We start from the raw sequence: 14,693 nt of genomic DNA on the forward strand, positions 1-14,693 counted from the left end.
TTGAGTTTGGCACGACGTAGTAGTACAGAATATTGGTACAGTATGGTTTTGTGCAGTGGCAAATGATACACATGCTGTTGTAGTGTGTAGGGTTGTGTGATATGTTAATGCTATGGTATAGACGATATGAAAACCGTGATAATTGTATCGTTAGTTTTGTTAAAATACCGTCATATCGTTAAAATTCATACCAAATAGTTTTGTTAAAAATGACATCGCGGCAATACTAGGGGTGTGGCATGATGTGTGAAGTGACGTAATGAGGTGAGGTTACCTCCAGTCGGTGAGGGACTCGGCGAGAACCGGAGGAGGTGGGGGAGCGGCCAACTGCTGCCAGGTTGGCAGGAGAATCTGCTGGGCTCCGCTGGGCCATGCCTGCACAGCATCCAAATACAACACGACCACAATAACACACATCACCACAGTCAGATAGACATTCAAATTCCAATCACAATTGCACACATAGCCAGAATGACAATAACAGTCATACCTACATTCACAACTACAAAAACACAATGACAACTACACAAATGACCAATGTACACACCTAAAAAGATATACACAATCAACATTACACAAGTACTCGCACTTATATACATGGCCACAATTAAACACTCAATTATGAATGCACATAACCACAATACTGGTGCACAAATCGACACAAACGACAACTAAGCATAACCACACATAATATCAATCATCCACATTTAAATGCTTGACGACATAAGAGATTGATGCCGTCAAGAATGGATTGACCACATCAGAGATTGGTGCCAGAAATATGTGCACCACTTGACCATATTGGTACAAGACAGAGGAAAGTGGAAACGAAATCTACAGTGGAGACCTCTGGGCCATCTGCCCACAGACTGTGATGATGATGATGACATTCAAATGCACCATCGCAATTGCACACACCACTTCAAAAAATAATCACATGCAAGACTGTGCGAGCGTGCGTGCTGGTGTCCTCACTGTGCCAGTGTGCAGCGTGGCGCGGGGAGGCGGGTACGCAGGAAGCACCAGGGTGCCGCCGACCTGTGCCAACAGCCCTCCCTGGGCCAAGAGGCCCCCTCCCTGAGGCGCCAGCGTAAGCGGCTGGGCTTGGCTCACGACCGAGAAGCCGGGCGGCTTGCTGGGGGAGGCCTGCAGGCCTGCGTGCACACACACAAAGATCCCCGTATAGCCTGAACAGACTGTTGGGGCAAGTGCTGTTAGCGAGCACCAATCAAGGCTGGCACGGCACACGAGGGGGTTGATGGCCAGCACCACGCCCGGCCGCCTTTGTCTCCCTAGTGGCGATGTTTACACACTGCACCAGGTACTAATTTTGAGGCCGAGTCGAACAAGGGGAGGCCCACGAATTGTTCTGATAATCGTCACTGGAGTTGGCCGTGAGCAAACTCGTACCACAGCGCGACAACCACTCCACCCCCAAACACACTAAATCAAAAGGCCCACATGTTCGGTAATTTTAATTTCATAGCTAAAAAGCATTATTTTATCATTTATAACAGTCATACAATATTTTTCAGCCTTACACATACACAAAAACAATACTGAAACCTACTCTTCCACTACCTGTCATCAGATCACCTATAATTTGCCTGAAGTCATCAGATCTCAGAAGCTGTATGTATGTTGGAGCGTCTTTAGCACTGTACATAGCCAACCGTGCTAATTGGAGGTGCGGGAAGCTAAGCAGGGATTTGGGCCCGGTTACTGGTTGGAAGGGTGGATATACGTTGTGGGCAACAGAGGCCGGTGTAGCAAAAGCCATTATTGTACTAGACTTATTTTCCCACATCTATGCTCCCCATCTTCACCAATCCATACTGGCCAGCATGGTTAAGCCCTGTTGAATAACTCCCATGACCTGCACTGTTTGGGGGGAGGCCCCCCATAACAAAGGGCTGCTGGGAGGCCTTCATCCGGCAGCCCTTTGTCAATCTCCTGCTGGATGGGGGCCTCCTCAATGCCATGTCAGTCACGGACGTTGTTTGACCATACTGGTCCGTAGAAGTTGGTGAGAAGGCGGAGGGTACACAACCAGTTCAAGTGTAACTCACCCCTGCTGTTAGCCATGGGCAGGAATCCAACTCAGGTTAAAGGGTTAAAAGTGCAGTGCATGAACCATTGCGACACCCCTTGTTCAATTACTCCAGCATAAAAAAACAAAATAAACTACTTCGCAGTAATTTAAATAATCTTTACGGCAATAATGACGACTTGTGCCGCAAGTCAGAAAATTAGTACAGAATGACAGTGGTGGTGGCAACGCTCACCGGTGAAGGTAGGAGGCGGACACACAATGAGTGTCTGCTGGTAGGTGTCGTGGCGCGGTGGGTACTGAGGGGGGCCTGCGGGGCCCAGCGTCACACCGCCCCGCGCCACCGGCTGATAGAGGGCGGACGGGTAGCCCAGCAGGGAGCCGACCTCCGGGCTCAGCAAGGACAACGTGGCCCCACCAGCTGACTGAGGCCCGGCCGCCTACATGCAACACACGGGCGCACCATATAAAACCCGTCACAAACCACGTGTAGAAACTCGTTTAAACCACACGGCACGGCACAATTGTCAAAATGATGGCTTTAACTTGTGCATGTTCTCTAATACGTGCTCCTCTTTCTGTCTCCCCGTGTAATGCCAAGAATACATCTCTCAGTTTAACACCTAGGCTTTCGCGACCAATATTATCCGAAGAGGTTTTTGGGTTAGATCGCGTAAATATAATGAAATTCTCCATGCTACTTTTTTTAGTTTTGAGATTTTGTTCCATTCTCTTTGTCAAGCGTCCATCTTTCTGATCCATGTGATAGCAGGTAATACACACCGACTACAAACATTCCTATTTAACACATTGGTAGGTTCCTTTGGTTTATTATCAAGTTCGGGTTTATCAAAGCACTCAAACCTGCTCTCATCTGCTTTTGGCAAGTGTCCCGAGTTATATTAAAAAAGGCCAGTTAAGAGTTAAAAAGCATGCAGGTAAAGAAAAACATTCATAACACATATTAAGATAAACGAAAAACATGCATGAAATTAATTGAAAAATTCTTAAGAATCAAGTATAACATAAGGATAAACGTTTAATGCAGTTGCATTTAGGAAACCTAATCATTTAGAATCAAAATTAGCTTCACCGTGAACTGCTTTTGAGACGCAATTGGAATTCAAAGTTATTCCAAAAAATGTATCAGACATGAAAATATCTATTGACCAAAACTGTTATAAACCCTTGGAACGGAACGTTGTGGAACATCTCAACGTTGCGTACATACGAGTGTAATGTGAGGATATATCCGGGTCGCTGACGGATCACAACTCGTCACGATGATTGGCTCTGCCAGTCCTGGTCCATAGCCAATGGGAGGAAGCCTAAGGGCGTGGCCCTGACGTAATGGGAAGGTGACAGCTATAAGTAGAGAATTGGTTCTGCTGGCTTTAGCCACAGCCAATGGGGAGACGAGTCAGGGGCGTGGTCCCGGGAGCCTACGATGGAGTCTGGAAGATTCCGTAGAGGCTAACCAGGATTGGTGGAAAGGTAACCACGTGACCCAGGTATTAAATAGGAGTGGAGACGAACAACACGTGGTCAGAACTGGAACGAACGGAGGGAGAGTCCACGCGAGAGCGGGGGTCCAGGCTGCCACGTGGCTGCGCGCGTCTCTCTCTCTATCCCTCTCACGCTGTCTGTCAGCAGCGTGAAGGAGTGTTGTAAAGAAAGACAACTAAAGACCGGATTCCAGAAGTCGCTTCCACGACCTTTATTACACAAGCGGGAAGGCGTGGCCAGTCGGTGCGGTCTGCAAGGTAACTTGGCGTTGACCTTGTGGCATGCGCTCACCTGTGTGTGCATGGTATTGAAGGTGACCGTGAGGTTTGTTGACGGTCCCTGTGCCACCTGCGCGAGGAATGGGGCCTTGCTGGGCCCCAGCTCGTACAGTTGCAGCCGCCGCTTACACACCTCCATGTTCTGAAAGCACGACTTGATGCTGCGCACGGGGTGAAACGGCAATAACAACAAAAACAAACACATCGTCATTTCACCCCTATGTATTTAAGTGTATTTTGATTTAAAGCTTACGTGACTGCAGGGATTCATATTCTTGGTTCTTTCGGTAAAGTCACGTAGAAGGGAAATAGTAAAATAGAAATATAAAATAATAAAAATTCTCACGACGTATCGACTGCAACACAAGCAATCATCACCTGATCATCACCTGATGATGATTGCTTGTGTTGCAGTCAAAACGTCGTGAGAATTTGTATTGTTGAATATTTTTATTATTTTATTATTTCCCTTCTACGTGACTTTACCGAAAGAACCAAGAATACATATTTAAGTGTACTTTATTGTTTAAACGTTATTTTACGTTTGTTTTCTGAAGGGTTCTCTTTAGAGTCTCCTGCAGGAAGGTACTGTCAGATTTTGTCATAAGCATATATTGCATGCGTGCATATGTCATTTCTACGTCTACAGGCAACACAAGAAAAATACTTATTGCTATAAACCTGGGATCAATATCAGCATTGGAAATACTCCTCCAACAAATGAAGTTTCACTCTGCAAACTTTAGCATTTGAAAAAACAATCGAAATGTCAAGTAATTTTTTTTTTTAAGAATTGAAAACGTGCAGACGGTTTCATACATAATGAATCAAGTCACAAATCAATTATTCATGATCGTTCACCAGCTATTCAGGTCTATGTATGCCTAAAGGGTAGTTGGGTGTGTAACAATGACAGCATTATACAAGCATTACAAAAATAGGCTCGACACAAAAAGACCGGCTGGCTTAGGCGTCCGGTGCACTGAACTGGCTTCGCCGGTCCTCAGTTCAAATTCAGGTAGCGAGTTGACCCAGTGATTAAACTGCGTTGTCATTGTGCAGTAAGTTTCCAGTTCCACCCCACTCCCCGATGACTGCATATATACATCCACTACCACACTGAAATTTGAATTTTTGCTTAATTTAGCTCGTCTAGCTCTGACAGTTACGAACATCCATTTGGCAGCAATGTGACAAACATTTAGGGTAAAAGGTAACTTGAACAGCACTCAAGAGGAGTTCTGTTATGATCTGCTTCCGTGAGCAATTTCTTAATGCATGAAGTTGCAAGGCTCTGCAAAAGTTACGAATGGATTCCACATCTCGTGCCATGACGAATATAGCACAGTGAGAATACAACTGGGAAAACACAATAAACCCTTTGACAGCACCTATGTGCTCATTATGTGAGCATGGTATCGTGAATAATAAAATTATGAGTATTACTATATTTCTTTTGCCATGTTATACTGCTGTGTTATGTTAAAATTACTTCACTGTATATATGTGTAGTTCACATAATTTCATTATGCCAACACATTATATCATTACCCCTTTACGTAAATAATTATATGACACTTATTTACTCAGGAATCTTAGGTTTCAGTGGAAGCACCCGAGGCTCATTCGACCAAGTGAAAACATTCAGGATTCCTAAGGCTTTTATGAAAACGGGATCATATTTAGTCTGAATGGGATCGGATTGCATCCAAGAGTGGCAGCACCATGAATCACGGTGTCGCTATACGACTCCTCCTTTGTTACGGGTGCTGTGTAGGGAGCCGTGGGTGATGGGAGGTCGTATTGCACTGTTGTTGATAGCTTTGAGTATACCGACAGGGGAATTTGGTGGTGGTTGTCCTATTGTACGAAGGACGGCATTGCATCGTTCAAAGGACAGGTATGAAGTAGCGTCATAACGTGTGTAAATTAATTAACTCCTAACACTGGATGGCAAATGGTTGGCATAAATGATTCCTAAATAAGTGGATCAAAAGTGGCACCTGCGCAACCCTGTAACCTGAAACTCTGTTACCTGGTTGCATAATCGGACCATGGAAACATTCGACGAGCACCTAAAAAGCATTTGATTAATTTCTAAAATCCCAAAAAAACTAATCATTAAGATCACGTAGATAGGTTCCAATCTACGTGACTTCACCGAAAGACCCAAGAATACGAATTCCTGCAGTCACGAAAGCTTTAAGTAAAAAAAACTGTTAAGAAAAAACAGATGCACCACCATCCAGGAATCTTATATTTACAGATATTAACAGAGGGCAGAGTCTTGCACATCATGCCAATGACAGCACCAAGACTGACTGATTTTAACTCGGGAAAATGTGCGACTTATATAAGAGAGTTAGACCAAAGCCAGAACCAATCCAAGTTTATTCTGTGGACAAACTCCCATATAAACTGTGTATCTGCTGTTAGCAAGCCTATTAAATGCTAGCACGGTGCATGATGGGGTCGTTGTGGCTGAGATGACAACCTTGCTACCTTTGTCTCGCCAGAGCTGATGTTTACACACCGCACTAGGTACTCATTTATGTATGTTATGCATGTTGAACTTCATTCGCACCGTACGCAGCCTAGCCAACCGTGCTAATTGGAGGTGCTGGGTAAAGGCCGAGTCGAGTCTGGGATCGCTCGCATGGTCACTGCGTACTGGTTGGTGCGGGGGAAGTCGACAAGGTGGGTCATGGTGACGAAGGGATGCGCCAGTGTCTCCAGCGGCGATATGCGCTTGTCGGCGTCCATCGTCAGCATGCGGCGCAGCAGCTCGATGAACTGACGCCGGTCGGCTTTCTCCGCCAGCACGTCGCTGCCCTCCAGGTCCGACGCTGGGTTCACCTGCAGGCACAACATCGGCCCATTCGGATGCATGAGCACAACAGCTGCCATTCACCACGAAGCGGCAGCGACGTCACCGCAGCACGTGTGCAAGGCTAGGTGCATGTTTGGACCACAAGATGTATCGAAGGGTCATTCGCAAGTTCCAGCGTTGAGACTAATGATGGTGTGGCAGCCAGAGGAGTGAACACACGAGAGAATATCCACTGCGGAGATGAAAGCATGAAATAAGCTCATGTTTTACGACAAGACCTTGAGAAGATTGTGGCAGCTTGTGGAGGCCTTCATCCAGCAGCGGATTGATCATGGCTGATAATGAAGACGAAGGACCTGCCGGCTAATGATGATGTGAAAGAATATCAGCCTATGCCTTACTTAGGCACGAATGTGAAAGCACACAGTTCCCTGTTCCACGTACCACCACACTTCCCCCAAAACCAAACACCTTTTCCACTCACCTGGCCCATGTCCTCCAGGCAGTTAAACATGTACTTCCTTGCCTCTTTAGATTTGATTCCCGTTTCTGCCTCGTGCTCCTCTGGGGACTGTACAGACAAACACCCATGCACGCCCGTCAAACAGATATTTGCATCTCCGAGTTCATTATGTGCGTGCGATCAGGGGTGAGTGAGCCAAGTGAAGCCGTGTGCGGTTGCAGTTGTAGGCATATAATTAAAAAAAGCTGATATGATGTTTCAAACTATAACAGATGTACTTGTAACTTTCAAGCCAGTCTGCCTGTGCTCAAACCTTGTTTAAGCCAGGTTGGATTGCATAAGGAGCTCACCAATGCTAGGAAAACAAACCAAAAAGTTTAACTTCTGGAAAAAACGATTCTCAAAGCTTGGCGATACCAACTACTTACTTGTCCAAAACGTTATTTTTGCCAAACAGAAAACACCATATGAAAACAGCAGTGGCATTACGCTACTTTTTTTCCATCACCATTTCATATCGGACCTGAACATTCCTGTACCGGCCCAGCAACAAATATAAACCTGCCGACACAAGCTGCCGGTTCTCCTATGCCCAAAACAAACGAAGACCCTGTGGCCTTGGCCTGCTCCAGCTCCTTCCCATCCTCCCCGTTCTAATGCCCCCCCCACCCCACTCACTCTTTAACGCCATGGGGTCTGGTGACAGACACAGGGAGAACTGTCCCTTCAGTGGGCAGTAATCCAGGTTGTGATTGAGGGAGGGGTGGATTATACACATTGCTTTTATAAATTATTTTGTGCGACTGTATTGGCAGCGGTGCACATGCACAAATAGCCGAATACATGTCAATAACACTGCCTTAAAATAAAAATATCAAATGAAAAAGAGATATTAGGCAGCAAGTTATAATAGGCAACATTTCAGGCAATTGTCCTTCATAGCACAGGCGTGCCAAGAAGGTTAATTGCCGAAGCTTGTTATGTAGTTTGATCATGGGACCTCCCTTTCCAGTGTCAAAATAGAAGAATAGGTTTTACCCTTGCTGGCAATAAAACAGAAAGAACCAAAGAATATAAATAAAACAGGTGTTAAGATGTTAAAACACCAAACAGAAACCCCTTTGCAAGGAATCATGTCTGCATTAACCACATGTACTTGTGGTGAACATGCAAACAAAAAAACATGCTCTGGTTGTATGTGATACATTGTCTTTGAAACAGTTTGGTCCAACACTGTTTGAGACTATAATCTAAAGAAATCTGTCTAGTGTGGACCAATTACTTTCAAAGACAACGCATCATAATAATATGGTCCCAAACACAGTTGGACCCACAACCTGGATGATCTGCTCACGGATAAATGGGAATGTAACTGTATCTGTACAACTAAGTCGTTGCGCACGCACCTTGATCCTCCACAGAGGGTATCCTGCTCCCGTCTCGCGCTGGAAGAACCGCCCCGTCTTGGTGCCGGCACTGAGCAACTGCTCCGGTGGGAGGCCTTGAGTTGCAGAAATGTAGCGGATCTGTGAGGTTGCAAGCACATTACCATCAATCATCAGCAGCAGGCGTGGACCAATCCACTCATGGATGAAGGCTTTCATCCATCATCGCAATCCCTCCTGGTAGTTAGTGGTCCAGGTGGAAGTTCTGGTGATCAAGCCCCAATACCAGCCAGCAGGCATTGGCAAAAACCTCCACCGTAACATATTACATAGATATTGGCCAATGCGTTTCAATGGTGATTCTACAAGGTTGGACAGGCCCCACCTGCCCTTAATTCTGACGTGACAATGGCAACAGCATCACATCCCTCCGCTCACCCCACGATTTCACAAATCCTGAAATCCAATGAAGAACAGTATTTGATGTTAAGAATGGAATTGTGATTCCAGGCAAGGAATCGTTGCTAACCACCCAGCTATAAAAGCCCCCCCCCCCCAAGTGAATTATCCCAACTGACATTAAGCGATCCAAGGGTCTAGTCACTTCAGCACCCAGCCATTCACTTACCAGTCACCCATGGATCCAGTCACCCAGGTAACGGCCATCTATAGACCCAGCCATCTTTGGACATACCACCGTATAGCCAGACACCCAAGTACTCTACTGCAAGAACTCGACCACCCAAAGAGCAAGCTTTCAAGGACCCGGCCACTCAGGGACGATCTACTCAAGGTGCTCAGGAGAGGCTGACCTGGTCATACTCAGAGGCGCCAGGGTAGAGAGGCCAGCCGAGGAAAAGCTCCGCTATGACACAGCCGAGTGACCACATGTCGATGGCTTCGCAGAATGGCAGACCCAGAATGATTTCCGGAGCCCTGAGGACATATAGATGTAGTTCGCAAGAGATCACACACCTGCATATTATCCAATACTAAATATGCATCAGGAGCAGGGGCTGTCATTATGCTTTTTTCTAATCAATCGTCTAGATAGACATTTTACATTTGTAGAAATATGTAAAAAAACCACACAAAGCACTCACCACCCCTTAGCTAAAGAAACGTACACTAACTTACTAAGATTAAGACTCATGTACAAAAGGACCCTTTCTCACCTGTAGACTTCCCCAATCTCTCCTAAGCCTAACCCCCACCTCGCCCCGTTCCCTCCTTTCCCCACCTGTAGTAACGAGACTGCAGGTAGGTGGAACACACGGCCTTGGAGACGTGGCTGGCCGAGCCGAAGTCAATGACCTTGACGCGGTAGGGCTGACGCACGGGGTCCACCAGCATGATGTTCTCCGGCTTCAGGTCAGCGTGAATGAGACCCAGGCTCTTGAGCTTCATGAGTGCGCTGGCCACCTGCTGCAGCACGGGTCGGATGTACTTGAGGGGCAGCGGGCTGAAGTTGTTCTGCTTCAGGAAGTCGTAGAGGTTCTGCTCCAGCATCTCGAAGACGAGGCACGTGTGGCTCTTATGCTGGAAACACTCGTGCGCGCGCACAAAGTTGTAGTCATCGGCGCTTTCCGAGCTCAGGCGCGCGAGGATGCCCACCTCCACCTGGGCACGGGGAGCACATTGGGAACATAGAGGGAGGCAGTTATATAGTCTCTGTGAAAGACAAACTTACATCTGAAGTCAAATACCCCCCTCTGCAGTAACCAGGATTCTTCAACTGTATTTTTCAGTTGACCACATAATACATTTAGTGTGCGTTGGTGGGTCACCTGACATATCATTCACACAATGACATTGTGATGCCATACATCATCATGACATCACAACATCTGTACCTTTGTCTTAAAAGTCTGTTATTGTTCGCATTTTTTCTTGCTTTTATCCAAATCTCTTGTCTACAACTCTCTCATCTCTATTTCCTGCTTATTGCTCTTTCATCTCTCTGTATCTTTGTAATCACTTAACGTTGGACACGGTGGAAGCAAAAGCCGATATGAGGGGAAAAGAGGGCAGCCAGGCTCACCTGGCCCTGTCGAGCGTAAGACGGGTGGTTCTTCAGGATCTTGATGGCCACGATCTCGCTGGTGCCGCGCTTCCAGCATTTCACCACCTGGCCGAACGTACCGCGCCCCAGAAACTCCAGCACCTGCACGGGGAGGGGTGGGAACACGTCACGTGAACGGTCCTCATTACCATAAGCATTACACGCCAGTCGACATGCCCCCCATCTCAAATAAGCACGACACGGTTCCCATCTCTGTGAGCGGTCGAGGCAGTGGTAGAACCGACACGTTTGCATGGTGGAAACAATTCCTTACTTTTGGCAACCCAATGTCTATCAAGTCAGCAATGTCATCATGAGCCAGGATCAATCCACTGCTGGATGAAGGCCTCCTCAAGCCTTTGCCATCTCTCATATTGTACCAACGAACATATTTATCTTTACTCTTGCACACCGACCACGTTCCCTTCCTGTGACATGATATGCGCAATCTAATTTATGTAAATACTCAGTTTATAACCCAAGGAGTTATAATGATGCATCTGGGATGGCCCTGGATGAGATTTAAACTCACATGCTACATTTCCACCAGTGGTAACCAGCTTCACAACCGAGATGCAGCCAAAGGAAATTACTTCACACCAAAAATATATATCGTGCACGTTCACTTCTAACTGAAATGTTACGCGGTCTAACCACGTCTCAACCAGGGCCCTTATTTTTACATTAGAGCGATGATGACCTAAGGAAGTCTTCTCTATTGGGCAATCATTGAATATTACGCAAACAGTGGTCCAACACTTGTTCTCAGACCACTGAGCCATACCTCATAGCTGTTGGTCATGGAGCGCAGGACCTCGTGCTGCACCAGTGTGTAGTCCCCATCCGCGGCTGGCCCCCCGGCCTTCCCTCCGCCACCCCCGGGCACCGTTCCACCTCCACCTGCATTGCTCTGCAGCAGCGGTGGCGCTGCATGCAGGGGTGGCTCCTCGCCGACCATCAGCACGCTGCTGCCACCTCCTCTCCCGCCACCTGTGCAACCACTGCCGCCCCCCATTGCGCCACCACCACCACCGCCGGCGGTGGTGGCAGCAGCAGCAGCAGCGGCGGCAGCGGCACAAGCGTCCAGCTCCTCGCTCTTACGCTTGAGCCCGCAGCGCGTGTAGGTGTCCAGCAGGCTGACTGTGCTGCGCCGCATCAGGCTGTGTGTGGGGCCCCCACCCGCAGCTCCCGGCACAGCTGCCCCACCTGGTAAGGCCCCTGCCCCTCCGACTGGTGGGCCTGGTCCACCGATGCTGCCCGCGAGTGGCCCCGAGCCTCCGCCGTCGTGTGGAAGGAGCGACGAGCCGGGGTTGCTGGCAGTGGCGGCAGCAGCAGCAGCAGCACCAACGGGCCGGAAGGCCGGGTGTCCGTGGTGCTGGTGCTGGTACTTACGGCGGTACGCGGCGGCGCCGTCATGGCAGCCGTAACCGCTGGACTCCACCTTGAGCTTCTTGGCGCTGAAGAAGGCTCCCAAGTGTGGGGAGAACACCTGCACCTGGGAAGCCATGCCTTGGGAGTGGGGATCCACAGTGTAGAGGCAAATATCAGTCACATGGCACTACGATTGTGAAGCATCAGAAATAACAAACATGCTTTCAACAATAACTCTCTTCTGATATGAAAGATTCCCAGATAAACCACATTCTCATTCAGCCACATGCCCGATGGGCTGCACGCATGCAGAATTTATTTTTTTGGGGTGAGGCTTGCGGCAAACATGCCATGCCTCCAACAATGTGCAACGCTTGCTCCAGTGCAATTACCCCTCTTGGCCCATTCTTCTCCATGCACTCTCCCACTCTACTCCTACGTTCCCCTTTTCCACAATTGATTTGTTTGTTCGCGTTGGTCCATTTATATAGCATGAACTGTTTATTCCCAGATTGGTCCAACCCACCCAGTTAGTGTAGATTCAAGTCTGGTATATAATCCAATGGTGAAATATGAGTGCATATATACAGCATAACACTTCGAATTTCATAATGCTCTTTGAGTAAGCGGATAAGAAATTATAATTGTTTATCAGCAGCCTAAGGTTTTGAAAATGAAATTGACAGTATAAAATAAAGTACATTTTGATAATGATGTTGTTGCTGCAGCTAAGTTCCCAAGTTTCTGAGCGTAACGCCCACTCCATGCGATACGCTATGAGGTACAGGGCTTCCATACTTGAAGCTTAAGGAACCCAAGTGACTTTGGCCAAATATAGGCGGGGGATCGATAGGCTTGACAGATAACTCTTCTATTATGGCACTTTGTTCATCCACAACAACGGTGAATAATTATATGGCGCATGTTTCACGATGCTGTACGATAAATAAATGGTGTTATGGCCTCTGCAAAAGAGGGCAGTCGGGAAATTTTTTTTCTGGACCGTACCACACTCCAATGTCTATGCTCCCTCCTCAATCAACCTCCAAAAAACTCAAAAAGAAGTAGTAATCATGCCCCACATAAAATACCACAAACAGCTGAGATTATTGCGATATAATTCACCGTTTAAACCGTCCATCAGTGGACAACTAATAACAGGTTTCCAACCAAAAAATATAGTAATTACATCTTTGGAAAATTATTTAATTACCTACACGTGTCATGACCAGTTGTTTATAATCTGTTTATTGGTTTATTTTAACAACACGCAAAGATGTGCATTGCATGCACAAAAGCTCCCACCATGTGTTTATCAGCAATTTAATGTAAATATCGTATTATCAATCCAGCATTCCAACATCAAACCCTACCGTTTAGCCCCTGAAACTCACCCTCTATCAATAATCAACTGTGCTTTCATCAGCGATAGTCATTGCTAGCTTATGAGCCAAGAATGTGCAGGGAGAGATGTTGTGTGGTGGCGTCTCTGGCGGGGTTATTCCTGTCTTGGAACAGAAGCTGCCCCCCTCAGAGATGCCGCATTTAAGCCTTGGGGATAAATCTCTCTCTCTCTCAAGGGACTCGGCGCTGCTGTTGGGGGCAGTTATCCAAAACCTGTGATTATACAGACTTCAAAGGCAGTAGAGCTAAGTGATTTCCAGTCCGATAATATTCCTCCAACACCGTTGGCTGCAACCCATATTTTGGGCATTTCTCAACTGTTGTCAAATGTTGATACCCACATGAAAATGTTTAACCAGGTAACCTTTGGCAAATGCCGAGTTAAAGAGAGTAGACTGGCAATGCTAGCTAATTCTACAGAACTCAAAAACGCGAGGCTCGCTACGTTATGTATAAAGCAAAGATATTATGGTCGGTGCTGCTGCCATGAAGCACTGACACCAAGGCACACACTAACACTATGGTTTTACATACATGTTAGTTTAAAATTTGTACGTGACAAACAATAGAACCCAAGGTGACATTTTCTAACGTTGTGCAGCATTATGCGATTTTACCGACAATACCTTGCATGTGTGCAGGACAGCCTAATATTATTGTGCAAATTATTACAAAAAAATATTCTTTCAAAATCATGTTGTAATTGTTTATTGGACTATTTATCCTTAACATAAGCAATGTTAAGAGTAAATAGTCCTGTGGATGCCAGCAACGACTACCAAACATGTTTTTTTTTATCAAGGTACAAACCGTTATTTTCAAATTGAATGGCATAAAAGCGTATTTAAAATATCTAACATTCATAATGGAGACATGATGTTCAGACAGAATGTCAACTCGTTAAAAAAATTCCATTTCTAATAAGAATGAATACTTATACCGTTACCTTCATGTTTAAACGTACTATATAACCACACACGCACACATACACACACGTATAGATCCCAAAGCCACTGACATCGACACATACATATACAAGATGAAGATCATCTGATACAGGGAAGTGCAATTAGTGTGTAGCTGTTGAGACTGACAGAGCACTTAAGGCATTGGCATAATGAGCACCACTCTCCGATGTCTTTGTGTGCCCCACCTGCACCAATATTTACATACCAGAGCATGTACTCAATTTGGCAAAACAAACAAGAGATAGACCAGATGCGGAGTGGTGGCAGAGTAATTAGTACACTGCGCTAATAACCCGTAGCCGAGCTGAGTGTTGACACCCAGCCACGGCTAACATCAGTGAGGAGTGATATCTGAAATGGAATTGGGTTCTTCCCT

At 46.5% G+C, this 14,693-nt stretch overlaps 1 protein-coding gene across 1 annotated transcript in view; it reads right to left on the reverse strand.

Moving 5' to 3' along the window:
* Positions 1-14,693, reverse strand: part of LOC144932453 (homeodomain-interacting protein kinase 2-like) — a 42,508-nt gene that overhangs the window by 17,465 nt on the left and 10,350 nt on the right. The window contains exons 2-12 of the mRNA XM_078856522.1: positions 11,359-12,083; positions 10,554-10,676; positions 9,753-10,132; positions 9,325-9,448; positions 8,534-8,653; positions 7,149-7,235; positions 6,506-6,690; positions 3,848-3,995; positions 2,286-2,490; positions 976-1,154; positions 275-375 (exon numbers count right to left, since the gene is read on the reverse strand). Coding sequence (XP_078712648.1) covers positions 275-375; positions 976-1,154; positions 2,286-2,490; positions 3,848-3,995; positions 6,506-6,690; positions 7,149-7,235; positions 8,534-8,653; positions 9,325-9,448; positions 9,753-10,132; positions 10,554-10,676; positions 11,359-12,083 — 2,377 coding nt within the window. The remainder of the gene's footprint in view (positions 1-274; positions 376-975; positions 1,155-2,285; positions 2,491-3,847; positions 3,996-6,505; positions 6,691-7,148; positions 7,236-8,533; positions 8,654-9,324; positions 9,449-9,752; positions 10,133-10,553; positions 10,677-11,358; positions 12,084-14,693) is intronic.

Source organism: Lampetra fluviatilis, chromosome 5 (genome assembly GCF_964198595.1).
Source record: "Lampetra fluviatilis chromosome 5, kcLamFluv1.1, whole genome shotgun sequence".
Taxonomy (NCBI): domain Eukaryota; kingdom Metazoa; phylum Chordata; class Hyperoartia; order Petromyzontiformes; family Petromyzontidae; genus Lampetra; species Lampetra fluviatilis.